General features: G+C 51.5%; 9 protein-coding genes across 9 annotated transcripts; 5 read left to right on the forward strand and 4 right to left on the reverse strand.

The window, feature by feature from the left end:
• Positions 1–344: 344 nt before the first annotated feature.
• On the reverse strand, positions 345–7217 carry ALT_5281 (type III PLP-dependent enzyme; the record flags this gene model as incomplete). Its single annotated transcript, XM_033555280.2, has 3 exons — positions 345–1399; positions 1452–1624; positions 3757–7217. The coding sequence occupies 3 exons, from the start codon at positions 7215–7217 to the stop codon at positions 345–347; spliced, it is 4689 nt and encodes a 1562-aa protein (XP_033411171.2).
• Positions 7218–7813: 596 nt separating this feature from the next.
• Positions 7814–9879, reverse strand: ALT_5282 (MICOS complex subunit MIC60; the record flags this gene model as incomplete). Its single annotated transcript, XM_033555278.2, has 4 exons — positions 7814–7858; positions 7924–9533; positions 9591–9696; positions 9766–9879. 4 exons carry the CDS (start codon positions 9877–9879, stop codon positions 7814–7816), a joined length of 1875 nt encoding a protein of 624 aa, XP_033411169.2.
• Positions 9880–10771: 892 nt separating this feature from the next.
• ALT_5283 (Rab family GTPase) lies at positions 10772–11707 on the reverse strand (the record flags this gene model as incomplete). The annotated part of the gene is made up of 5 exons (XM_033555277.2): positions 10772–11119; positions 11192–11383; positions 11456–11482; positions 11546–11565; positions 11638–11707. 5 exons carry the CDS (start codon positions 11705–11707, stop codon positions 10772–10774), a joined length of 657 nt encoding a protein of 218 aa, XP_033411168.1.
• A 787-nt stretch (positions 11708–12494) lies between these two features.
• On the forward strand, positions 12495–14733 carry ALT_5284 (putative phosphoinositide phosphatase (Sac1); the record flags this gene model as incomplete). Its single annotated transcript, XM_033555276.2, has 3 exons — positions 12495–12702; positions 12757–14492; positions 14557–14733. 3 exons carry the CDS (start codon positions 12495–12497, stop codon positions 14731–14733), a joined length of 2121 nt encoding a protein of 706 aa, XP_033411167.2.
• Positions 14734–15315: 582 nt separating this feature from the next.
• ALT_5285 (tetrahydrofolate synthase) lies at positions 15316–17044 on the forward strand (the record flags this gene model as incomplete). The annotated part of the gene is made up of 3 exons (XM_033555275.2): positions 15316–15333; positions 15408–15539; positions 15638–17044. The coding sequence occupies 3 exons, from the start codon at positions 15316–15318 to the stop codon at positions 17042–17044; spliced, it is 1557 nt and encodes a 518-aa protein (XP_033411166.2).
• A 643-nt stretch (positions 17045–17687) lies between these two features.
• Positions 17688–19318, forward strand: ALT_5286 (glycylpeptide N-tetradecanoyltransferase swoF; the record flags this gene model as incomplete). Its single annotated transcript, XM_033555274.2, has 3 exons — positions 17688–18184; positions 18269–19052; positions 19121–19318. 3 exons carry the CDS (start codon positions 17688–17690, stop codon positions 19316–19318), a joined length of 1479 nt encoding a protein of 492 aa, XP_033411165.2.
• A 619-nt stretch (positions 19319–19937) lies between these two features.
• On the forward strand, positions 19938–21990 carry ALT_5287 (TLD domain-containing protein; the record flags this gene model as incomplete). Its single annotated transcript, XM_033555273.2, has 2 exons — positions 19938–19986; positions 20108–21990. 2 exons carry the CDS (start codon positions 19938–19940, stop codon positions 21988–21990), a joined length of 1932 nt encoding a protein of 643 aa, XP_033411164.2.
• A 205-nt stretch (positions 21991–22195) lies between these two features.
• ALT_5288 (uncharacterized protein) lies at positions 22196–24876 on the reverse strand (the record flags this gene model as incomplete). Its single annotated transcript, XM_033555272.2, has 2 exons — positions 22196–24491; positions 24593–24876. 2 exons carry the CDS (start codon positions 24874–24876, stop codon positions 22196–22198), a joined length of 2580 nt encoding a protein of 859 aa, XP_033411163.2.
• Positions 24877–25365: 489 nt separating this feature from the next.
• Positions 25366–26862, forward strand: ALT_5289 (alpha/beta hydrolase; the record flags this gene model as incomplete). The annotated part of the gene is made up of 5 exons (XM_033555271.2): positions 25366–25475; positions 25538–25611; positions 25664–25864; positions 25939–26736; positions 26798–26862. 5 exons carry the CDS (start codon positions 25366–25368, stop codon positions 26860–26862), a joined length of 1248 nt encoding a protein of 415 aa, XP_033411162.2.
• Positions 26863–27064: the final 202 nt, after the last annotated feature.

A 27064-nucleotide genomic window follows, 5' to 3' on the forward strand; every position in this document is an offset into this window, starting at 1 on the left:
TTCTGTACATGAACTGCAGTGGAGCTGGCTCCTTACGATTGTGGTCAAGAGACGATGCGGGCACGAATGTAGATAAAAAGATAGATATTTCATAGATATACAGATGACCCCATTTTCAGCATCGAAATGCACTCTATAGCGTCCAGGATTACCAAGAGAACCAAAGAATGACCAAAGCAGCTTAGCAGATCGATTAGACAATGTGACAAAGCCTAGTCTATCAAGCAAAAAGCAAATCAAAACTTTATGGGATCCCCCGTCCTCCCCATTATCTATCCCACAACAAACATAAATACAGACAGCAAATGAATACAGTCAACGCTTAAGCAAATACAAGAATGTCTCTAATACTCCAGGAGAGCAGTTGCACCGGCTTCGGTCGAGATGTAAATCACCTCGTGATTGTCCGAGAAGCCGTTGAACCGGGTGGCGCTGCACTTGGTGTAAGCGCCCATCTCCTCAAAGTACAGCCAGTCGCCGACGTCCAACAGACCAGGCAGCACAATGCGCTGGGTGATGACGTCGATACCATCACAGGTCGGACCCCAGATGGAATAGGCGATGCCCTCTGAAGTCGCAGCATTCAGAGCGGACGGCTGGGTCTCGCCGGAGCAGGTCAAGATCTTGGCCACGGGATGCTGGTGGTCGAAGATGATGTTGGAGAAATTGCCGTACACGCCGTCGTTCAGGTACAGCATGTAGGCATCGTTGGCCGGGTCCTCGGGGTCACGCACATCGCGGCGGGCAATGACATTGGCGGCCAGGGTGAAGGCGCTGGCGACGTAGTAGCGGCCAGGCTCGGCAATGACACGAATGTGAGGCGGGAAATACGTGTCAAGCGCCTCACTCAGGATGCCGGCAAACTTTTCGAAAGTGTCCTGGCAGAAGCCGCCCCCGACATCCAGGGTGTGGAGCTCGTGGCCCACCTCTGCAGCCTGGTCAAAGACCAGACGAGCATCCTGCACGGCCTTGAGGAACGCGCAGGGATCCTCGGCACCGGAGCCCACGTGGAAGCTCACTCCGACGACCTTGAGCTCGAGCTCGTGAGCAAGTTCAAGCAGCTGACGGGCGATGTCTAGGGAGGCGCCGAACTTCATGCTGAGCCGGCACAGACTGGTCGAGTCATCGGTCAGGATACGCAGGTAGAGCTCCGCGTCGGGGTAGCAGGCCTTGATCTTGTAGAGCTCGTCGGCATTATCAAAGGTCATTTGCTTGACGCCCACCTTGGCGGCATAGCGCAGATAGGACTTGGTCTTGCAGGGCTGCGCGTAAATGATGCGGCTGGGATCGATGCCAGTGTCGAGGGCCAGATCGATTTCCGCCTTGGAGGCACAGTCAAAACCGTTTCCAAGCTTAGCCATGAGACGGAGGATCTCCGGGTCGGGGTTGCACTTGACCGCTGGGGAATCGTTAGCTCGTTGGTCTCAAGCTCCAATGGCAAATGAACCTACCGTAAAAAGGCTTGACGCGACCCAAGTTCATTTTCCAGCGAAGATGCTGTCGGTAGATCTCCCCCATGTCGGCCACATAAAAGGCATCTTCTTCACCGGGGCCGCACCGGTCCACATCCACCTCGGCGGCGCGTTTCTTCAAGACATCCAAGACGAGGTTCTTGGCAGCCAACCTAGATTGCGAAAGGTCGTCCCCTCCATGATTGCTGAGTTGACTATGGTGATTAAAACTATAGTCGTTTTTGTCGTGACAATGTTTGGTCATGCATACTTCAGCAGGTACACAAGCAGTCGGTGCCATAACCATGCGCTGCGACGAAGCACGGAACAGGTCTTGAAAGGTGGTTTGAAATAGATAAATAAGTTTATGAGACGAGTGTCAAGAACGCGACTGCGTGTTAAGGAGGACGAAAAGATTCGCAACCGAGGTTGACTGGACCAAGCCTCCTAGACCCTTCCTCCTTAAGAGGAAGAACCTTCAGAGAAGTCCTATGCGGCAGCTCAAAGAGTGCGGGAATAAGTTGGAGGGGCGTCAAAGGGTTGTTAAAAAATGGCGCACCGGAGGAAACCGAGGGAGGGGTCAGCAGCAGGAGGTGGTGGAATGTTGTTAAGAGTGTCGCGGAGCCGTCGAGGCGAGACAATTTGACGAAAGGGCAAGGGAGAGGCTGCGAAAGCCGTGATGAGCTGGTGCCTTTGGAACTAACGAGTTTCCAAAGGCGTAGAGACGCGGTCTGAAAATTGGGTAGAGAAAACTTTGTCGCTCGGCGGACAAAGTAAGAGAACTTTTTTTAATCCCACAAATGAGATAAATCTGACAGAGAGGAGAGCTGCGGTCAGTACCCTTGCAGAAGAGGTGAGAAAACGACCGTAGGACGGAGGGGGAGGGAGAGGTGAGAGATTTTTATGGGCGAACGACGAGGCGCGTGCGGTCTTTTTTTTTTTTTTTGGCTCGTTCGGCGGCGGTGGAGGATGTGGTGTTTTAGGGCAAAGGGCACACGCCAGCGAAAGTGGGGGAAAGACGATATGGAATGCCAATATAGGCAGAGGCCAAATCAAGGAAATGAAGGGGCAGGGGATCAGACGAAATGCAACTTACCTCGAATGGCAATGGATAGGAAAGTGAGAACGAGGGAGAGGGAAAAAGGAGAGGAAGAAGAAAGAAGGGAAAAGTTGGTGATGGAGGAGAACGCACCGACCGACGGAGAAGAGACAGACTGTGGGGAACAACGCTGAGTCGCTGTGCTGACACTTGACGAGTATTTTCCGGTGCCCCTCTATGACGAAGCTGAGGGATTTCTCACTATGTAGAGAGGTACCTGTAATTAATATCCGTCATTCTATTCGTCCTCCCCCAATTGACTCATCTTTGCTCTTTTCCAACCCAAAATTGCAGCCTGATTTCTCTTCTCTTCCCGCTCCTGGTCTCCTCCTGATCTGCAGGGGGCATCACAGTATTATTACTTACTGTACAGTATGATTCTGCAGCCTCGCATTGCATGTGCAGGTGCATCATTATACCCCTCCGAATCATCATCATCATCAGCTGTCCTCATTCTTATCCAGTCCGCTCTGGATTGGATATTATATTTAGCTCAATAGCTTGTTAATGATTCATACCAGAGCTACCAAAGTATCCAGCTATCTCCCTCTCAACCACTTCTGTGCATATATATCAAATTATTATACGTAAAACTTACCCTGTTGATGTTCTAGATACCGGAGCATAAATACAGTGTGCATGGTTGCTTACATCGCTACAGCTATCAACTAGCTAGAGAATAATGTCAACAATCAACGTGAATCCACCTGAACACAGAAAGGTCTCCTACGTCACCGAATAACTAGCAATGTTATTGATTCCCAACCGCCCGTAAAGGGAGAAGAGAGAGTTTCGAAAAGCTACTCCAGAAGGCAATGCATTATTCGCCTACTTTACGTAGCATATACGCATCGGTAGTCTGAGGCATCATATTCGAACTCGTCTCTCAAAACGAGTAAGACCAATACATCATGTCCGGGAAGGAGACTCAAGTGGCTATTATGCAAAACTAAATAGAGATACTCTTATTGTCAACATCATACAGAAATAATTATATACAAATCTGACGAAAAAAACAATTTCTCGAATCAAAGAGTAAGCTGCGCCAGGCAAACTGAATCCTCAATAAAGGGGTATATGCGCTCTTAATGAAAGAGAAGAAATAGGAGCCGGTGGCAGATGGCCCAACCACTCAAAGTATTACAAGTAGGTAGAAAGACTGAAAAGAAAAGAACCAAATGTCCTCATCACAACCAAAGCACCCACCGGATGCCAGAAATGGCTCCTCGAAAGATACAGCGAAGGACCTTGAAGGCCATGACAATTAACCACACCCACCACAGCATCCCGACAAGAGCCCATTCGAGCATGACGAAGCCGGTGCGTCGGAGCCAACGCAAACGCCGATGACGCTTGCGGATGCCCTTGTCGAGTTTGTCGCTCAACTGTTTCACTGCAAGCGTACTAGTCGTGTTGAGTTCGACGCTGAGATTTTCGGCGTCTTCCGCCAGGGCTCGAACGCGCGGGGCAAGAGTCTGGTTGACCATGTCTTCCAGCTGTGCCAACTGCGTTCTCAAAGCGCCCGAGGCCTTAGGGAAACTCTCCACAGTTCGCCGAAACGAGTCATGAGACGTCTCTAATCGCCGGAGCAGTCCCTTGGCCGCCACATCAAATTCATAGAGGCGAATGATCTGGGGCACAGGGGAGTCGGGATAGGCTTTCTGTAGAAAGTCTGGCGGTGGACTGCGTATCGATTCGGCCCGGCGAGTGATTTCCCGCGCTTTGATACCCGATGTCAGAAGAAGCGCCTTTGTACGCTCGATTTCCCTTCGATCCGGGATACCAGAGTCCACCGCAGTCGAAATGCTGCGGTTGGAGATGCTCCATGTCCTTGACTGACCTGACGCACCACAACGATTGTCTTGAGGACGATCTGCAGCCGAGATATCTGCTTGCGCAAGCCCCGTAACCGGGGGACGGATCATGCTGAAAGGAACCGATGGATCTTTGATTTGACCCTTCTTGATCTGGTTCCGGACCCCGTGGAACTCGGGCTCAAATCTTCGGCCATCACCAATTTTCGCCGCCAGCATGTGCGCATCCTTTTGTAGCATTGAAGCGCCGACCCTCTTCGTCTGCGGCACTTGCGCATCATGCAATGGAGCATCTGAGCCCTGCTTCAAAGGACTATCCAGGGCCGAAGCTCTACGCTGTTCTTCTTGCTCGGCCCGTCGAGATGGAGTCGCCAAAGCCGCAGTTGATTGCAAAAGACTCTTCGCACTGCCACGCTCGGGAGGCTTGCGAGGAGTCCCATCCGAGAATGTTGGAAGTCGGCGTAGGAGGGCCTTGGGCCCGGATCTCTTTTCACCCTTCGCTTCCTCGCCCTCGTCCAATGCACTATCCTCGGAGGGAAGAGCTGTCTCCAACGACGAATTCCTTGAATGAGCCGGGTCGTCCTTCTTCATTATCAGGTCGCCCATTTTTGAAACCTCGTTGCCTACGATCTCTGCAATTTTTCCTGGCCCTTTAAAGATTCCGCGCAGCCGCGATTCAGGCTGAACTGATCCCTTGCGCGCATGCGTGTAGCTCCATGTCTTGTCAGCTTGGTACACCGGAGACACATCATCGGGAATTGGGCTTGGTTCAAGTCTGCCGGCTGGATGTGCGCCATCAGATATATGTTTTTGTAGATTATCGGCAGTATCCGCCGCAGAGATCAACTTGTCCTCAAGGATCTCCTTGGGGCGTGAGCGGCTTTTGCTTCGCGCATGGCGAGCAATGATTCCGTGAGCAATTTGTCGTTTGGATGGCGACGGTGAGCGACTTGAAGGAGGAGACAAGTTGGACGCAATGCTAGGGAAGTATCCAAGGGAAACAGGCGGAATGCCAGTAGAAGAAGGATCCTGACGACTTGCGGCGGATGACAACGAGCCGCTTCGCTCGTCCAATTTGGCCCACGTTGGTTGAGTACTCGAGGTCTGAGACGGCAGCAGTCCTGTATCGAGGCCATGTTCTTCTTCTGGCGCAGTGGTAGGGGAGTTCACTCGTGAGATCCGAGCTCGAGTAAGTTTTGATGCGGCAGATCGACCTATATTGTCCGCATGACGATACCAGGAGTGTCTTTCACCAGTGGTGGAGACACTCGAAGAGCTACTTGACCGTAATCCCAGGTTGCGCTCCTTGGTGCCTATGCCGGTTAGTGAAGTACCTCTGCTGTGGAAACCATGTGCAGGACTATGATATCTGTGCCGTCGCCTTCCACGATTGACGCTCCTGAACTCGGGTCCCAATGCAGGATGGGCATTTGAGAAAGGCGTATCAGAATCCGGGTGTTGTGCGCCCGCAGACGGCGGCTTGGCTGGCATATGCGTCTGGGCAGAGCTAGGTGGCATGTCACCAGAAGGGTGTAACTCTGCTGGGTCCGGAAACAGGAGATTTCCGTCTTTGTCCACCATCTTGCTCTTATTCTGGCCTTCTTCAACCCAGGCGGCATCAGCCAGAAGCTCAGCCGGGGAGATAGTCCAGTCGAATCTTGGCCTGCGAGCTGCTTTGGTGCTGCTAGTGCGGCTGACGCGTCTTAAGCTGGAAGGAGGAGACGCTGCAAACAGATCTGGATCATCGGGTTCTTCTCGTGGCAGATCCTTCTCGCCTCGTTCAAACGGCGGCAGCTTTAGACATTCAGAAGGCTGGTATCTTTTGTTGCCATAGTGAGATTGAACCGAGTTCACCCATTCACGCACCCTAGCGACGTCATACCAACCTTCCGACTCTGGATCAATCGGACGTCTCTCACGGAAACGAACTTTTCGGTTCCGAATGGCCTGGAGGGGATTGTAGTCTCGCGACTGAGGAAGGCTACCCTTTGAAGCTGATGAGGCGTCTGTGGCATCTTGCGTGCCATGATGTCTCAGTGGCGGGAGCGAAGGGAGTAGACGCAAATAGAGATGAAATAGCTCAAAATGACGCCTGGCTTTATCGGCCCGAGCTAGCGTACTCGTTGAGAATGCCTGAGGCAAGGTCTCTCCTCCAGCAGCATTAGGTAGCAGATCCAGTACGGATGAAGGATTCAGGGCTGATTCACCAGGCGGTGGCGTGGCGCGGTCGCTGATCCCCGTATGAGTATAATCGCGATGCGTATGAAGAGTCGGATATCCACGGCCGGCGCTCGTAGTCAACGTAGTACTATCAGTATAGGGAACCGACGTCCCAGCCCCTGGGAGGCGAGTCGAGACGGACCGACCGAGGTTATTTCTCCTCCGGGACTCACTCAAGTTCAGAGCCAGATTAACAATCTGAAGTGAATCCCTGTCCAAACCTGGCGCAGCCTCATTATTGTCCGTGCTAGCTGGCGGCGGCTCCGACGTTGGAGGTTGCTGTGCGGACGATGGACCAGGCGTTTCCGTCCCTGCGGGCTCCTGAGGACCAGCAATCACCGACGGCCCTTCCAGCGACTCTCTATTACGACTCCAGGGGAACCGCGACCTCTTCTTCGGTGTTGCAATATCACTCTCGGGAGCGCCACGCTTCTCGTTGCGATGCGATTCCGAACGCCGCGGCCGATGAGAGCCGGTCCGTATGCTCTTTGACTTGGATAGAAACGATGAGTCGACGAGAAATGAGCTCGAACTGGCTGTCCGTCGTTGACTGCGTCTGGCCCTGTCTCCATCGCGCGAGCTGCTGCCGAGCGTGCTGCCCTCCAGCTCGCCGCTTCCTCGTCCCTCGGTCATTCGTGTGGAACTCCGCCGATAGAAATCGCCATTAGATTCGAGTTAGGAAGCAGGTTTCGATGCCAAGTTATCACTATGTGTCAAAATAGATATTAACACTGAAAACAGCGATTCAACGGAATCACCGGATTGTTCAACATCAATGAGAGAAACATCCGGGTCACTCCCGCGGAGTGAGTAAGGAGGTGTGTGTTACGTGGTGGAGAAGTCATGGAATTATTGAAAGAAAACACCGCAACTGCCGACTTCAACCTTTGCTCGACCTCAAGGACATAGCGGCAAGATAGAATAAAGTGCCATATTCCGTCACAACTTTCAGATGCAAGACATTCGAGTTGACAATCAGTCGATCAGCCATGCGCGTCAACGGCTTGGAGCTGCACGTGGGTATACAAACAGAACAAACATTATATATAGATCCACGATCCATAAAGACAACGTCAACGAAGGGAACCCTGTAGGCATGGATCGAAAAATCTAGACAAATGGAATATCTAGATTGATTCTAATAACGTAGGAGTGCCACTAGAGGTACAAGTCTTCCATAGACTACAGGAACATATACGCGAAACAGAAAGGGATCGCTAGTCTTTTATCTATTCAACTCTCAAGCACTGGAGGCGTGCCTCTGTCTCGATAACCTGCAAAGTACTTATGTCAGCCCATCTGTATAAATGATCAATAGAGTGAAAGGCCATAATCTTACCTCCAGAGCCTGTTTTACCTCCAACACCCGACGCACGTCACTCAACCAGTCCTTGCTCAGAATTTTGGCCCATCCCTTGAGGGTGTTCATCTCACGAGCAGCGTCGTCGAGGTTACCTTCCTCCAACAAATGCTCAGTGCGAAGGAGTACACTTTCGACGTCGTCGCTGCCCGCGACCGCGTCTTTCTTGAACATGACCTTGCTCAGGACAAGACTGGCCGCGTGGCTGGCGATGCCAGCATCTTCGGGCAGAAGGCTTGCCTTGCGGACTTCATCGGCCACCCGACGGAAGCGCTCAATGATCTGAGACGTCGAAGGAATACCACGCTGATAAGCAGTTGGGTTGATCGATGCAATAGCAGCCTCAACAACCGGGTCACCGGCAGCCAGCTCTTTCACAGCAACAAGTTCACGGACAAAAGGCCGGGGGACGGTAGAGCGCTCGAGGACGGAGCGGACGGCATCCACAGCAACCTGAAGCTGCTGGGTCTTGAGGTTGGTATCAATCACTTCCTTCCAGTCGGTAGTAAGCTTCTCAAGCAGGTTTACATTGGCGGTCAACTCGTTCAGCTTGCTTAGACGACCTTCACGTTCCCGCTCAACCAGATCCTTCACCTCGTGAAGGTACTTGCGGTTAAGCTCGATGGCCTGCTCAACCAGCTCATTCTTGAGGCGCTGCTCAGCCACTTCTTGAGCCCTCTGCAGCTCCGTGTTGACCTTCTCCTGGTAAGCACGGGCGAGTCTCTCGCGCTCAATCTCAAACTCCTCCCGATACTGAGCAGCGTCATGAGCACGTGCCTCTTCAAAGCGACGAATCAGCTCTCGTGCAGACTCATCGAAAGTCGCATGGGCTTGCTTGATCTCCTCCTGGGCAGCATTTCGCGCTTCATTGCGGATGGCGATGATCTTCTCGCCAATAGTTCGAAGCTCCTCTTTTGCCTTATTGACAGCACCAGAGAACTTGTGCGCGTTCTCGTCAGCGCCAATGACAGTGATAATATCGTTGAAAGTCTTGACCAGTTCCTGCACGACCTCTTCATCGCCCTCACTGACAGTTGCAAATTCAATGGGCGTCACTGCTGGGGCCGCGGGTTTCTTGGATTCCTCCTGCACCTTTTTCGTATCCTCAGAGCTCTGTTCCTTGGCAGCAGACTCGGCCTTGGCCTTCTCGACAGCGGCGACCTTCTCCTCAGGCTTAGCGGCGCCAGGCTTGAGTTGCGCTTTGTCGCCATTATCGAGTGCGCTCATATGAGGGCCCTTCTGTGACACATCAGCCCCAGATTCCTCCTCTGCAACCTTCCAGGAAAGCCCGCTCTTGCTCGGAATTGTGACCGTGTGGCCCTCATCCTTGGGGGCGCGGTTCTGGTTTCTCAACGTGTTGGGGAAGCGGCGGTAGAAGTCACGTTCCTCAAAGTACAAAACACAGTCCTCGCCATAAGGAACGTATTCCGTGAAGAAGTCGTGGAAGTTGTCAGACTTGAGCGCCAGAAAGATACCGCCACCGTAGGCGAATCCAGACGTCAGAATCAAGTAGAGAAGGAATTTTCGAAAGCGCCCGGTCTTACGGGTAGGAGCAGGGGGAGGCGGGGGAGGAAGAGGAGCCTCAGCAGCTGCACTAATTAGCCCTTGGAACCATCAATGACTTCAATGGACAACGGGAGTCGAACCTGGTGATGGCTTGGGGAGGGTCTCTGGAGGAATAGGTGATTCGGAAGAAGGGGAGGCGGGAGTAGGTGCACCGGTGACGGGAGGTTTGGCATCAGCAAAGAATCTCTGTATAAGATGCCATTGATATTAGCACGTATCCCCGAACACAGTCAGGAAGGTAGGTTGTCGTCATACCTGGCCGGCAAAGCGATTGCTTGCTCCAGCTTTCGGCAGCCATTGCGCAGCTGTCCGTGAGCGAGCTGGAGACAGAAGCAACCGTCGGCTCTGTGCAAAAGAAGAGCGCAGCATGGCGGGCCGCACAACAGAAAGGAAGACGCTGAAGGCGGGTAGAGAAGAGGGGGTTGATGTTGGCAAGAGGGAAAACGCGGACCGGAATTGGGATGATGCTTTTACGATCCGCTCCGACAGCCCTGCACAGCCATATCCAAGTGGCTTAGTTTCGGAGGTCGCACACCGCCCAAATTCTGCCACCGACTACATACTGCGAAAGAGTGATGCAACCATTTTGCGTTTTGAACTGAGTGTCTACATCTGGGAACAATATTTTCTTATTTCGTAATTACTGCTCCGTTGGAAATATACCTTCTCATGGAGCATTGGAAGGCTACAAGCTGCGCGTTTTGTCTTTCGACGTTAATGCGAAACCAAGCACACAGTGATCAACTCAAGTGTCAATCTTCGAACAAGGCGTTGAAATGAGAATTATATAAGCATAGCACACTAATGTAACCTGGATTGAATAAAGACAAGCGAAGAGTGACAAGTGCAGAACCAGATTTAGCCCATCAGAGAATGCAGACGCCGGATTCAGACCAGAAACAGCTAAAGACAAGATAAGGCGACATAGCGGAGGTACAGCCCTATCGCAAAGGATCTAGAAAGCCAAATCCCAAATTGACCCTGCCACGACGTGCGGATTCCGCAGCCGAGGACGGTGGATGATTCCCCGGGATCGAGAAGACAGAGGCAGGAGCGCAAAGTATTGTTCATTCCATCTGAAACTATTTCTCAGTCACTGAAACACCATTAAAACATATTGCGAAGCAAGGCCGGCATCACTTGGTCAAACTTAAGACAGGAGGATGCGGACCTCTCATATCTAGGCACAAGAAGTTGAAGCGGGAAAATAATCTGGATCCCGGTAGGGGGAATTTGAGGAGGATGGCAGAGATTTTGGCAATTAACAGTTGCAAGCTCCCGCGCCCTGCGTGCCAGGTGCTTCCGGTCGCAAGTCCACACCGGGACGAGGAGTGGTGCGCAGATTGCGCGGGCCCGCCTGATCGAGAGGGAGTTTCTTGGCGATTGCGGCAAATAGTTCCTTCACATTTGTCGAAGTCTTCGCAGATGTTTCGAAGAAAAGGAGTCCGGCTTCACGCGCATAGGCTTCGGCATCAGCAGTCGGAATGGCTCTCTTGTCGGGATGCTCCGTAACTAAATCCAGCTTATTGCCAGCGAGGGCAATAACAATATTCTCATTCGCCTGTCGCTGCAGCTCCTTCACCCATGACTTTGCCTTGTCCAGCGATGACTGTTCGCAAATTGCCCGAGTTAGTTTTTCTCAAAGTAGCCTAATAGCAGAGAAGGTGATCGGGGCGCATACAGCCTGAGTGATATCGTAGACAACAACAGCACAGTTCGCATTCCTGTAGTACATTGGGGCCAAGGACTTGTATCTTTCCTGACCAGCGGTATCCCATATCTCAAACTTGACCGTTGTGCTTTCGTCCAGCGAAATGGTCTGTGTTAGGAAGGCAGCGCCGATCGTCGACTCTCGGTAGTCATCGAATTGATCCTATGATATCCGTTAAAATCTAGGCTGTCTTTATGAACCAACAGACACCAGGAGAAGAAGGCTAAAGCTCACTTTGACAAATCTTAGCACTAATGAACTCTGGAGGATAAGATGTCAGCGACCGACAGAACATCATTAGTTGGCTATATAAAGAGCTCTAACCTTTCCAACAGCAGATTCACCTACAAATCAAATAGACGTCAGTAACATAACTCGAACAAATGCAGCGAGAAAGAATGAAAGGGTAAGCTAACCAAGCAAGACAAGCTTGAACTGGGCGAATCTAGCACCCGGGCGGGTTCCTGCTGGCGCTCTGGAGGCCATAATGACTGATTTTGGAGAAGCACAGTTTCAGGGTGTATCTTAGAATTCGAGCGCCGAGATCTCTGAGGGTTAAAGTGGTATAAGAATGAGGCAAGAACGTTCTGAGGGATGGTTTTGAGAGTGATGAAGGCGGGATCGGGATACCGGGGAGGTTTGATGGCGGGCTGCTGGTAAGGTAAGGTTACTACTGTAGTCTTGTCTGTAGCAGTCTGGTAGAAGCAGATGACGAAGGGGGTCAGCCACAACTGGCTTTTCAGGGCCTAAGGCAACTGAATAACCTGCGGGGCGGTGTGGCGCTCCCAATAAGGAGGTAATAATATTGGTCCTACGTACCTGTAGTACCTAGGTAGTAATAATAATAAGAATACAACTTGCGACCTCTGATTTCGCAGTACGTAGTACTAAGGTAGTAAGATACCTTGCCTCTCTTGCGTCTTGCCTAGGTACCTCAGGGTCGAGGGTGGGCCTTATCACTTCCTTTGGGATGGACGGAGCGCCAACGGTACCTTACTTTATCAACCACATGCTGGCATTACCTAGTGCTATCTAGTACTCAACGATAGTTCCCTTTCTCGCTGGGAAAACCGGTCTCCAGCCTTCTTCTTTCAGTCTCTCCTTCTCTGGGTTGATTACTATTTTCCTTTTTTAAAATACATGCGCACCATGCGTTGATATTTAGTTCATTCCCTTTTCCAACAATCAAAGCTATCGCAACCTTCTTTCCGTTAGATTTACCGACCCATATCCTCTCAAGTCTTAACCCCCTCAACAGTGGGAGACATCGACAATGGCTCCGTCTGTGCTACCCTTTCGCGACATCAACCTGCACGCCTCTCCCTCTCATTATGCATTCACTTCTCCATCATCACCTAATGCTCAGACGCTCGTTGTCGACCGTCCAACGGGCGACCTGCGACTTGCGGATGGTACCCTGTCCGGCGCGAAACGCATATCTAGCATCGCTGGTATCTTGGGTATGATCAAGCTCAAACTGGGTAGGTTAAATGTCAGCTACGTCCTATCTTCAGTTTCCATACTAACTGTCGCAGACAAATACATTATAGTCATAACAAAGGCCCAGCCCATGGGTAGACTTCGCGGACACATGGTATACAAGGTCGCCGCCACCGAGTTCTTGCCCCTCCGCGAGCGTCCACTGCACGATCATGATGAAGACACCTACCTGGCAATGTTGAAAGAATTGCTCCGAACCGGACCGATGTATTTCTCCTATGCATTGGATCTTACCAACAGCTTCCAGCGTCAATCTCAGAGTGATCCCACCCTTCCCATGTGGAAGCGCGCTGACGATCGATTTTTCTGGAATCGCTTCATTCAATCGGACTTGATAGATTTCAGTCTCGGGGCACATGATGCGACCGGTATGCGCTACGGCCCACAACCCGGAGTCGACCCCTATATCCTGCCGGTCATATTTGGAATGCTCCGTATTACCCCGGCCAGGGTCAAGTCAACCTCATTTACATTTGCCCTTATCACCAGAAGGTCTAGGCATCGGGGTGGGACCAGATACTTCTCGCGCGGCATAGACGAGCACGGCCACGTTTCGAACTATAATGAGACGGAGCAGATCGTGATCCTTAACGATGCGGCGGGAGGGCTGTCTGGGTTTGCACCAGGTCAGTCCATGGCCAAGGATAAATCCGGTGGCTCGGGCCAAGATCTTCAGGTCATGTCCTTCGTGCAGACACGAGGAAGTGTACCCGTATACTGGGCCGAAGTCAACAATCTCAAGTACACGCCGAAGCTTCAGGTTCGTGGAGTCGAGACAGCTGTTGATGCTGCACGCAAGCATTTCTCGGAGCAAATCAGAATTTACGGCGAAAATTACATGGTCAATCTTGTCAATCAAAAAGGCAGGGAGGAGCGTGTGAAGAAGGCCTATGAGCAGCTGGTACGCATATTGGTGTCTTCCTCGATCGAGGACACCGAGGCCGATGAAAACACTTCCGAGAAAGTCCATGTGGTAGAACCCAGCCAGAGGCAAAAAGAACTGGACCGTCTGCATTACATTTATTTTGATTTCCACAATGAGACCAAAGGCCTGAGATGGCATCGTGCCGAGCTGCTTTTGGAACGTCTTGTGGATGGACTCTCACGAGGCGGGTACTTCCGTGGTGTTGAGGATCCCGGTGCCCCTGGCGGATTGTTAGAAATTCGGTCCCTTCAGTCAAGCGTCGTCCGGACCAATTGCATGGACTGCCTTGACCGGACGAATGTGGTGCAGAGTATGCTTGGGCGATGGGCTGTGTCGCGGCAGCTCATGGACGCAGGAGTCCTTCGTCCAGGCGAAGCAGCTAATGACGATCGGGAGTTTGAGAACTTGTTTCGTAACATTTGGGCTGATAATGCGGACGTTGTCTCGAAAGCATATTCCGGCACAGGAGCCCTCAAGACGGATTTCACGCGCACCGGTCAGAGAACCCGGGCTGGAATGGTGCAGGATCTATGTAATTCCATCACCCGCTATATCCGCAACAACTTCCTGGACGGCCCCAGACAAGATGGGTTTGATGTGTTCTTGGGCACCTATCTGCCTCCTGATTCTGCTCTCGGCAACATCCAGCTCTTCGTTGACCGCAGGCCGCTGATCATCCAGTCAATCCCTTACATCCTTGCTGCAGGCCTGTTCATGATCTTTGTTTCCATTTTCACGAGGCGGTTGCCGGACTCTGCCGTCTGGCCTATCCGCATATTCGTCTTTTTCTGGATTGGTGTTTCGGCCTGGTGCGCACGCTTCATCTTCGCGCATGGCATGCTCTATGTAAGTTTGACCTTTACACCATTGCTTGGCATGGTCATTTGTCACTAACATTTTGGTCACGTAGGTCAACTGGCCAAAACTGAATACTCCTACAGCTGGATCCGAAGGCTATCAGGATGCACTCATCAAAGCACGTTCCGACCCAATCGTTGGACAATTTCTCCCTGCGAGGAGGCACCAAAGAGGTTACAGCAATGCTCGCCTGGTTTTCTTGGAAGAAGGTAAAACCAGGATTGAGTGATTCGTGCCCGGTCCTCTACAATCGTCGCCTTTTCAATATTCGTTATAATAGCGCATGTCTATGGCATATGCTCTCCTGTAGTTTTACGCTGGACAGCGGTTTGCGATTTTCTTCTGTTTCAAATATTTTATCACTTCAGATTCTTCTCATTTCATTCGATTCATGGTTCAAAAGCTTTTCCTCCAGTCAGATGTATTTACATATGGGCTGCGTTGCGTGCATATTGCGTCCTAGTCTTGCTTTAGGGACATTTCTGTGGCCCGTAGGCTCTAGATGGAATTAAACTGGACCTACACTGCAGACTCACTCTTCGACTATATTTGAGAGGGTGACGATTAGGATAGAATTGACTGACCCCACGTGATGCCGTTGATAAGGAAGTCCCGTAATAACCTCCGAGCGTCGGAGACCCGCGGTCTTGCAGGCTACAAAAAAGATAAATCACATAATCTACTCGTATCTCTCTACTTCCCCGGCCTTCCAGGAGGGCTTTTTATATCCAGCTCTGATGCGAGACTTCTCATGTTCTCCTTCCCGTTTAGAAGTAATCAACTGCGCTTTTTGTCTTGCTCATCATCCGCAATGGCTCGAAACTATGATGTAAGTAACGCTCTGGCGGTCATTGTGTCCATGACCCTGCACCATTGATCCAACAATGCTGACCTCAGGACTAGGCTGCTATCTCGGCGCTGAATTTGCTGCAGAGCAACTTCGCCGCCATTCAACAGGTGAATAAAGACAGGCAGAACATGAATTTACGGTCCATTCCGGAGACCATCGAGTGGCTCCGACGCATCGGGTACAAGGTGCGTGTTCTTCCCAGCTTGATATTATTTTGGCGGAGCCCTTGTTCACCTAAAATACGGACGGCCACGTACTGATGAAATGTCTATAAATGTGTTAGCCTTCTGATTTGGACCGACTGAATCTCGTTCACATCGCGGGCACGAAAGGCAAAGGCTCAACTTCAGCTTTTGTGTCGTCCATCCTTTCCCAATACACTGTCTCGCAATCACCCGAGTTGGAAAGCTCTTCCCGAAAAATCACCAAGGTTGGGTTGTATACCTCCCCTCACTTGCGATTTGCCCGCGAGCGCATCAAAATCGATAATGCGCCGCTTTCCGAGGAAAAGTTCGCTCAGTACTTTTTCGAGGTATGGGACCGCTTGGAGGAGGCTGCTCGAGTGGCGGGGGAGAACCCTTCAGATCCACAGACGAAACCTCAATACTTCCGTTATCTGACACTGATGGCATTCCATACATATATCAGCGAAGGTGTGGATGCCGCAGTGATCGAGTGTGGAATCGGCGGGGAGTACGACTGCACAAATGTGATTGAACGTCCTGTTGCAACTGCCATTACAAGCCTCGGGATCGATCATACCGCTTTGCTTGGAAACACAATAGAGGAGATTGCTTGGCACAAAGGTGGCATTATCAAGCCAGACGTGAAGGTTTTCAGTTCACCTCAACCCCCCAGTGCTGAAGAAGTACTACACAAGCGTGCGCAGGAGAAGGGAACGCAGCTGCAGATTGTGTCGGGGCACCCTGAACTTCATAGCGGCAGTGAGCTGAAGCTTGGCCTTGCCGGCGACTTTCAATATACAAATGCGTCGTTGGCTGTAGCTACTGCCGCCGAGTTCCTTGCGAGACTGGGGCTTGAAGATATTCCGTCGGACTTTATGGAGAGGCCTCTCCCGCCCAAGTTTCGCAAGGGATTGGAATCGGCTCGGTTGGGCGGCCGATGCGAGACCAGACGTGAGAAAGACATCTCATGGTACATTGATGGCGGTCATACATTGGAGAGCATCAAACTGGCTGGCCAATGGTTCGCTTCCCAGATTCAGATCCATTCGTCATCGAGCGCTGCAGCTGAGAAGAAGCTGCGGCTTTTGATCTTTAACCAACAAACTCGCGACAGTAATGCTCTCGCCCAAGCGCTCCATGAAACCCTCTCAAGTGCTCTAGGGTCGGAGAGCCCATTCACCCATGCAATTTTCTGCACCAACGTAACATACAAGGACGCGGGATACCGACCGGACCTCGTAAGCATGAACACGAACGCATCTGATGTGGAAAGGTTGCGGGTGCAAAACGGCCTCGCTGAGAAATGGAATTCCATCGATCCCAAGGCGGAAGTCAAGGTCTTTGGCACAATCGAGGAGGCTGTTGACTTTGCTCGGGAGCTTGCGAGACAGGAGAGAAGCCGTATAGGCCATGACGAAGCCCCTGTCATGACTTTTGTCACGGGCAGCTTACATCTAGTCGGAGGTTTCCTTGACGTTATCGAGACCAAACCTGGTCCACAATAAGGCCAGTGTCACATCTCATTACATTGCTCAGGATCCGCATCTTTTCTGCCTGTCAAAAGGTTTTCAACAACGCGAAGATACCCATATGAATTTCTTTTTCTTTGGTCTCATATAGAATTATATTCTTGGGTTTGAAGGTGTTCAACCGGTTTTCAACAAGACCTCTCCTTCCAAAGCGTGCCCACTGTGGATATTTGACCATTATTTCAAATGAATAAGAACTATACATAGCGATATGCTGCAATATGAACTCTTTCTCTGTAGCCGAGTAACTCGAGAAGATTTATGCTCGTGTCATACATTTCTTTCCCGAGGTCCACTCGTGAGGATAAAGAGGCACATGAGAACTAAAGTAGATAGTAGGGGGCTGTAAGACCTACGAAATGAGGTAATATATGCCATGAAGAGGATACGTGTCACTTGATTCGAATTCATATTCGCTACCATTTGATTTAGCTCCGTGCTTGTAGTTAATCTAAACACGACTCGAACTATTATTGTGGTCCCCCGCGAAACGTCTCCCACCATCAGTATCTTAAGACTCTGACGTGGGGCCATCGCTGCAAACCTTCCGGAACTCCATTTATCTTTCGCGCCCTCGAATCTCAACCACCCCCTCCTCGCTCTCCACACTCCAGAGGTCATGTCCGACTCTAAGGATCGCAAGGGCAAGGCCCGCGAGGGCCAGTCCACCGACAAGAAAGACGGCACCGTGAAAATAACCCCTCAGATGGCGGAGTCGCTGTTGGAGAACAACCCCGCTCTCAGGAACGAGATGGCCGGCATGGACAAAGAGAAGGCGGCGGAGGCAATGCGCAAAATGAACATTGCAGAACTGCTGACGGGTTTGTCGGTTTCGGGAAAGAATCAGAAGGATATGGCTTCGTACAAATTCTGGCAGACGCAGCCTGTGCCCCGATTCGATGAGACGAGTACCGATACTGGGGGCCCCATTAAGATCATTGATCCTGAAAAGGTCTCGAAGGAACCGGACGCTCTGATTGAAGGGTTTGAATGGGCGACACTCGACCTGACGAACGAGACTGAGCTGCAGGAGTTGTGGGATTTGTTGACGTATCACTACGTGGAGGATGACAATGCCATGTTCCGGTTCAGATATTCGCAGTCGTTCCTACACTGGTGGGTGCACAACGTGGCCGATGGATCTATTCCTACCGGCGTATAAGGATGTGGATTATTTGAGCGCTGACAATTTGGCTGTAGGGCTCTTATGTCGCCTGGCTGGAAAAAGGAATGGCACGTCGGCGTCCGCGCTACCAAGTCGCGCAAACTGGTGGCGTCCATTTGCGGTGTCCCGACAGAGATCAGTGTGCGCAATCAAAAGCTCAAGGTCGTGGAGATTAATTTCCTCTGTATCCACAAGAAGCTCCGCTCGAAGCGCTTGACCCCTGTTCTCATCAAAGAAATTACCCGTCGATGCTACCTTAATGGCATTTACCAAGCCATCTACACTGCGGGTGTGGTGCTTCCCACTCCTGTCAGCTCATGCCGCTACTACCACCGTCCTTTGGACTGGTTGAAGCTTTACGAAGTTGGCTTTTCGCCTCTCCCTGCCGGATCCACCAAGGCGCGCCAGATCACCAAGAATCACCTTCCCAGCACTACCTCCACCCCCGGTCTCCGCCCCATGGAACCCAAAGACATTGACGCCGTGCATGATCTTTTGCAGCGATACTCGGCGCGGTTTGCGCTGAACCAGGCCTTTACACGGGAGGAAGTCGACCATTGGCTCGTGCACAAGCCGGAGACAGTGAAAGAGCAGGTTGTCTGGGCATACGTGGCAGAGGACCCTGAAACGCACAGGATCACCGACTTCTTCTCTTTCTATAACCTCGAATCCACCGTCATTCAGAACCCCAAGCACGACAATGTGCGTGCTGCTTACCTGTACTACTATGCAACCGAAACAGCCTTCACCAATAACATGAAGGCTCTCAAAGAGCGTCTGCTGATGCTGATGAATGACGCTCTGATCCTGGCCAAGAAGGTAACTATAAGGAATCCACTGCCATGTCTCTCGGTTCGACTTGCTGAAGCTGACACTATCTTTGATAGGCTCACTTTGATGTGTTTAATGCACTGACACTTCACGACAACCCTCTGTTCCTCGAGCAACTCAAATTTGGAGCCGGCGACGGCCAGCTTCACTTCTACCTCTACAACTATCGCACCGCCCCTGTCCCTGGAGGAGTTAACGAAAAGAACCTGCCGGATGAGAAGAGAATGGGAGGCGTTGGCATTGTTATGCTGTAAAAAAAAAACCTTCTCGCGGCATGGATCATGCCTCGTTGATGATCGCATCTTATACCTATTTCTCGTTGTGAAATGAATTTGAGTGTGGAAAATATCATTAAAATTGCTTCTCACGATAATCCCATCTCCAATCATACCCGGGAGTAAAATGATGTCCGAATGCAGATCTCGTATGATGGTAACGATGATGCCTGGGGCAGCGACCTGTGATGTGGGGGAGAGCCCCAGGCGCCAAGGCAACCCCAATAATACCCGCTTCCGTGACGTCTTCATCACATGGAAGGTCCAGACTCTCTGGTGTTTTCTTTGCATCAACACAACATATTGTTCATCCAGCCGATTAGCCTGGTGGACTCTCCCGGTTCTCCAGATATGGATAACTATGAATAATCTTGTCTTGGCCATTGACTGTGCGGTCTGAAGCTGAACTGTCATCGTAAACTCCCATTCCTCTTTTAAGTGCGGAGTACTCAGCATTCCATCACCTCCAACGGCCATTCTGCCATTTCTCGACTTGAGTCGATGAGGTGCGAATCAATCAAGCGGTTGTATGCACCGGAATTTGCATTGAAGGTTGCTACATTTGTGACATATTCTTTGTCCTTTCTACCTACTCAAAATGGGTGTCGGCCAGTCGACCGAACATCTGGGCCATGCAGGCAACCCAGGTTAGTATTAACCATCGCTGTCTTCTGTCTTACCCAGTGCACCGACTCCTGCAATATCCATTTCCTCATCCAATTTGCACGAGAAGAGAGGCAGATTTGAGCCAAGCTAATACAAGAACAGAACACTTAAGCCATGTGCTGGCTGAGCGCTTCGCGACCAAATGTTTCACTCCACTGGAGCTCACTCACTTCAAAGATAACTTCTTTTCTCGCGCAATAGATCAAGGGGGCATGAAGTACTGGAACGAGAAGATTCTTTCGGATTTCCTTGGTGTTCCTGACAGTAGCGATTCCCATTGTCCGCTTGATGCTGGACCTGTGATCTTCCGGATGGTTTCGTACTTGGGTGCATTTCCGTTTCAGAATACATTGGCTCCGAGTGTTCTGACATTCGAGGCCATGGTAAAGGTTGCAGTCTTGCTAACAGAACGGTATGGGAAAGTTCTACGACGAGCGCGCAAGGACCGCATCAAACTTCTGTTCGGAAGTCTCGCTGATGTTGGGAGGCGTGATGTCGGCGCGTCTCCAGGCGCGGAGGATGTACGTAAGGAGACAGATGATTCTTCCGCTGTCAACTCGCATGTAACAGGCTTTGAGGTCGATGCGCCTGCCAACGATGACTACGGGGATGAGGATGATGATGATGATGATGATGACCTTGCCCTGGCGGCGTTGGAATCGTTGGATGCTATTGATGTGTTCAAGCATGACTCTCGCATCGATAAGAAGGTCTATGAAGCTCGAATATCCGTCGCTACATTCCGTCGTCTTCTGATGCTCTTGATTGTCATCGCACCTTTGAAGACCTTGGAGCCAGTGGCTTCGTACACCTCAGACCTCAACGGGGCCCGAATGGAGAGCGTTCGGAAAGAGGCTGATACCATTTTGGCAGCCTTCAATATTGAAGACTCCGATGGTGGTATCAGTTACCGATCGTTTGCAAACATTACTTCGACCGCTTTACCATATCTCTTTGATCCATTGACGCCCCTTTTCGAACATCTTCTGTTCAGCAAGAACCTGGACATGACCAAAAAGAGCGGATCTGACGCAATAGTAACAGACACCCTTGAAAAGCCATCAGATAGTGCACTATTCTCTCCGTCGACAATTATGCTTCCTGGGAGTTTTGAATCCAGCATCCTCAAGCCGAGTGTTGTATCTCATCTTTCATTCTTCCTGCCTTCTCCTACCTCAAACGTCAATCTACTCCGGGGCAACATGCGCCTGCATCCTGTTTTCTCAACAGCTGCGCACGGTTCATCATTAACCTCTTTCTCTCACAACGTTCTCACATGGAACGCTGGCACATTACTCCTACTCGAGGGTGTTATATCTGAATCATCCGAACATGGAGAGGGCATGGTTACGCTGGGAGCATACCTTCCGCAGCCGTGGAAATCTGCACCATTGTCCCATTCTTCAACGAAGCCTTCCGACTCTTCAGCCTTACCCTGTCTCTTTGAGCTTTCGCCAAAGCACCAGCTTTTGCCAGGGAATCCTTCACCCTCCGTGCAAAAGCCCAACGCTCCCGTAGCATACTTCTCCACCAGTACGGGCATAGCGATCGGATGCCAGATTCCACCTCCGTCTCGAAGTCATCAGCTGAAGCCTACGCCTCTTGGAGCAGGCAGCTTGACCATTGACACGAGTCTCGAGTCTGCAACTTTCTATGTGTCATCCATCGGCCATAATGGCGTTTTCCTCCCCCCAGCTACTACATCACTGTCGGAAGAAACAGTTAGAAAACAAATAGACATTTACACTCTGGAAATTTGGGGATTGGTCCCTGAGCCGTCTGACGCATCCTCAGCAGAGCCGAGGCAGAGTGCAGTCGAGGTGCAGCGGGCGAAGTGGGAGTTTGAAGCTCGTGAGGCTGAACGGAGACGGAACCTCAATCTGAAAGCGGGAGCCGGTGATTCTGCAATGGAAGGCGCGAGATGGCTTCTGGAGACCGCTGGGTTGATTGGTGATAGGCCTGGACAAAGGGGTGGGAGTATTTAATACACTTCCCGGGCAATGATGTTTGTCGGCGTGATCCATGATCCATACCGAGTCCTGGTTTGAACAGCCCACTTGAGGAGAGCTCCCTTGCTATGGACAGAGCATTGATTCTGTGTTTCAAGAATTCTGATGCTACAGAGGTACGACAAACAGGATATATAATACATGATTTACGCGAGCTGAATACTCGCCATAAACCTCCATTTCATACTCTAAGAGGCGTGAGACCAGTCGGGGGCGCATAAAAGTCCTTCAACTCCTCTTCTTCCTCTTCTTCCTCGACAGGTCCATTCATGTTCTCGATTTCTGATTCCTCATCCGCAGCGCTACTCTTTAGGAACCGGCTGCGCGCGCCTGAATTTGCGGCAGGAGCAGGAGTCCCACTTTTTCTCGTGTCCTCGGGCTCGTGTTCATCCTTGTTCTCGCGTGGAAGACGTAAGGCGAGGAATCCCTCGGGAGCACGTTCTGCGCGGTCCATGACTTCATTCATGTACTTGCGCACCTCGTCCGGTGGCTTGACCACCCGTGCCAGAGGCTCTAGAAACTTTGGGTTGGCGCTGTAGATGCGCATCGTGACGGGCTGGTAGTACTCCTTAAGGTTCGACTTGTTTGCATCTTCCTTTGACTCCTTGGATTTGTTGGAGTCTGGTTTGCTGGGAGTTTCCGCTTGAGCCTTCTGGTTGCCTTTATCGTCTGATCCTTTGGCCGAGTCAGTAGCGGCTGTAGCGGAATCCTGATTGCTAGAAGATTGAGCATTGTCCTTCTCCTTAGCGGCCTCATCGGGCTTGTCATTCTCTTTCTTGTCTTTCTCTTTGCTCTCCCCGTCTTCCGCTGACTTGTCTTTGTTCTTGTCCGCTTTCTTCGACTTGGAGGTCGACTTGCCCTTGGCTCGGGATGTGGTCGTCACCGAAGCATCTTCTATGGGGAACGGTGTTCTGGGATCCACCTTCCGAATGAGCAAGAAGGACGCTAGAACTGTGTTTCCGCCGGGCAGCCATTCCAGAATAGAGTACTCCGGAAACAAATACCGGTCTCCTGAACCTGCGTGGCCCGAAGTGCTACTTCCGTAGGGAGTCAATGGCGAGGTAAACTCAAAGACAACCGACTTGTAGCCCACCCTAGGAGGAGGTGGGGGAGGAGCGGGACGATAGTAGGCCGGAGACCCGTGTTGCTGTGGACGTGATTGAATTGAAGGAGATTGGCCTTGGAATGGCGGATACTGGCCACCTGGACGCGGTGCTGGAGTGTGGTTCGGAGGAGGCTGGTTCATTGGCCGTACTGCAGGACTTGAATTTGGCTGGTGAGGAGTAGAAGCTGCGCCTGGAGGAGGTGGCGGGACTACCGCGATACTAGGACTAGATACTCCACCAGGGGGCGGTCGACTTGTCGTAGTCGTTCCCGGCTCCTGTTTGACCTGAGGAGTAGCATTGGTGTTCTGAGCAGTGGGTGTTTGAGGTTGCTTGGGAGGAGTTTGACTGGAACTCTGTACTGCAGACTTCATCGCTGGTGAGGGTTTGGGAATTTGAACTTCCACTCTTGGCATCGGCTGCGGCTGTGGCTGCGGTTTAGCTTGTGATTGTGATTGCGGCCGATGTTGGGGGGTCGAGCCTGGCTGGGCCTGCGAGGGGCCCTGCTTTTGACTCGGCTGCTCTGATTGCGATTGCTGGGAATTCTGCAGCGGTGAAGGCTGAGGTTGTCGCTGTGGAACTCCCTGCTGTGCAGGTTGCGGCGTGTGGCGTGGTGTCTGCGATTGAGCACTGCCTGTAGCTTGCCCTTGTTGCTGTTGTTGCTGTCGCTGTTGCTGTTGCTCTCTCGCACGAATGATCGCATTCAGTTCATCAATATGAGCCTGGAACGCTCGAAGTTGTTCCTGAGACGCTTTGCTGCTAGCAACCACTCTCATCAGCGCCTTGAGATCGGGGTCCGAAGCAGCTCGCGTTGCAAGCATTTGAATGACCGGGTCCGGACTGGGCTTTGGAGGTTGAGGGGGCTGTGCATGCTGAGACGCAGGCGGGCGCTGGGCTGACTGAGGGGTATAGGGGGGACGAGGAGCATTGTGAGAAGGTGGATGAGTGGGTGTTCGGGCCGGATGTGGAGGCGGATGTTGGCTGCCCTGGGGGTAACCTGGTTGTGGTGAGGCCGAGTGGGCGGGGGAGTAATGAGCGGCCTGGCGTGACTGCTGAGATGGCGGCGGATGTGGATAGGAATGGTACTGCTGGAAGTTGTTGGGAGGGCCATAGTGAACCATCGGCCGCTGGGGGGGAGTGTATTGAATCGGTGGCGGCGCGTTAGGATCTTTGACGGTGTACAGCATAGCATCGAAAAGGTGAGGCCCAATCGCGATGTTGCAAGGTCCAACTTTCAACATGGACTCCTTGGGGGGATTTTTGCCTTCAATCTGCTCTCTTTTGGACTTCTTTGGTTTAGTGTAGTATCGCTCTAGAATGCCGTCGCTGAGCCATTTCTTCTTCGATCGTTCCAGAGAGGCGAGAAGGACAGCACTGTGGGAGACAAAGGAATCGCGTCAGTTCAAGTACGCGCTCAAATAGGTGCAAGCACAAAGCGAAGGCAGTGGCATTCGATGAAACCCCGAAGAACGCACCTCTCAGCGATTGACTGGTACTCTTTGAATGAAAGGTTGGCGGGCTGCGGCGCGGACAGCGTGGGGAGAGCCTCTCCATCCTTGATCTTCGTCGGCAGGGGCTTCTCGATGACCTCTGGTTCAGGCGGAGGAGGCTGGGGCGTGGGAGCAACGCTCGGTGTAGAACCTTTTTTCTTGGAAGAAGAGCCCTGTTGAGCCTGAGATTGAGGTGCGGCTTCAGATTGACGTCTTTTCGCGGAAGGCTCGCGACGGTCGCGAGTGGAGAGTTTGCGCTTCTCAGCCATGCTGAACTATCACACACGGGGCAGTCGAGGAATAACCTTGCTAGAGGAGATCAAAAGCATCTCCAACAGTTCTGTAAGTGACTGCAGGGAAAGAGATGAAAGAAGCGAGGGTGGGTTGCGGAGAAAGAAAAGGAACGCGGAGAATCCACGAGCAATGAAATCACGCCGCTTTCTAAGATTACTGCCAGTGCTGGGTGTCACTACTCCATTCATTCTATACTGCTTCTCTCTCGTTGTACGGATATTTCACAGTGACTTTTAAACATGAACATGGTCATTTATCTATCCTGATGATTTTCTAATAATATTTCTCCTCATCAAATCCTTATCTTTCCGACTTATCTGGTGGATCTCCGAGGTACGCTTCCTATCTTTTAGAGCATCGCTCGCATATTCCGTACTTTGCTCTCTTCTTTCGGAAGCTCATATTGAGAGATATGCTTGCGTGCTCATAGGATTTGGTATTTGGCTATCGGATCCCACTTCACAATGGTTGAGTTACAACCGATCTTCAAAAAGGCCTACTGGACGCTGGCCGCTGGAGGCCTGGTTTATGTGAGCTTCATCTGCGCGCTCACATGGCCCAATGTCCAAAGATTGTATGCTTTGCTTAACCATATTTCGAAGAACGCGACTAACAATTCTGGCGCCATGCGCATAGCGCCCTGTATGCGAACAAAGTCAATCCTGCTCTGTGGGAGGATGTCAACCAGGTCGAGCGCTTCGGATTCCTGAGTACGTGGAAACGCCTAGCTATCCATGAAGTGGTCGTTGTTGACTTGGCCAGAAACGCAGGTCCAACCATTCAATCTGGTTACCCCCGATAATGAGACAATCTATGGCTGGCATTTACTCCCTCTGCACCTCTGCCATGAGCACGAAGAGGAACTGAATGCAAACGAGCCATCTGGACCAGCTGAAGACTATACCCGAACCTCGGCTTTCAAATTTCTAGCCAACGACCCTAACGCTCGAGTAGTTGTCAACTGTAAGCGCATTGTTTTCTTCGCCTTGCAACACAAATCGAAAGATGCACACTAACTAATCTTTGTTCAACTGCAGTCCACGGCAATGCCGCGCATCTCGGCTCCGCTCAGAGACCTGAAATTTATCGCATGCTTCTGGGCTTGTCAACGCCCTCCAACCCTGTCCATGTCTTCGCAATTGACTATCGTGGGTTCGGAGTGTCCACCGGCTCCCCGACCGAAGAAGGCTTAATTACGGACGGTGTCTCCCTTATCAATTTCCTGACCGCCGGCCCTTTGAACATCCCGCCATCCAGGATTGTCATCACGGGACAGAGCCTGGGAACAGCTGTCAGCGCCGCAGTCGCTGAGCGATATGCATTTGGTTCGCCAGATCCCGCAGCTGTCCAACCCGCCATCAAAGACCCCGAACCGTTCGCAGGTGTAATCCTCCTCGCATCATTCAGCAACCTGCGAAACCTTATCGAATCCTACAGCTTCAAAGGTCTTACGCCCCCGATGCTCTCTCCCTTGATTGGCTACCCTCGCGTACAAAGATGGGTAAGGAGCCATATCGTCGACCATTGGGACACGGCCGCTCGCCTCGCACGCCTGACGGGCGTCGGACCATCGGCTGAGGAAGACGCGAAGGCAGGGTACGCCAGCAAAGACTTGGATCTCGCAATCGTTCATGCGTTCAATGATGTCGAAATCCCCTGGTACGAAGGACGTAGTGTCTGGATTGCTGCCACTGGTGAAAACCAGAAAGATGCCCCTGGCGCTCTTGTGTACCAGAAAAAGGAAGAGGGTGGCCCAACCGAGGTGAAGGTCTGGGAGAACAGGTCCGGGAAGAACGGTGTGAAGAAGGTTCGATGGGAACGTGTAGGCTACGGTGGTATGTTGCAAACTCCTTCAACGTTCTTTGCGCAGGGAGAGACAGAACTAATATGTTCTAGGTCATAACCGTGTGGCTACTTTCTCTGTTGCTGCGCTTGCTGCGCTCAGAGCTTTTGAGGAGTAAATATACTCCTTGATCTTCCCCTACGATTCCGGGAAATAGCTTGACAGGCAACTTCTGTAATCCGTCCCAATATATACCCATTCATCTACCGCGATCAGTAAGAGCATGATACTTGTTTTTTCGTCTGACCATTGGAAGGGAGAGACGGCCAGGAATACATACAAGAACCCATAACCTACTTGTGCTTAGAAATATCTTGCTG

This window comes from Aspergillus lentulus, assembly GCF_001445615.1.
Source record: "Aspergillus lentulus DNA, contig: Alt09, strain: IFM 54703, whole genome shotgun sequence".
Classification (NCBI taxonomy): domain Eukaryota; kingdom Fungi; phylum Ascomycota; class Eurotiomycetes; order Eurotiales; family Aspergillaceae; genus Aspergillus; species Aspergillus lentulus.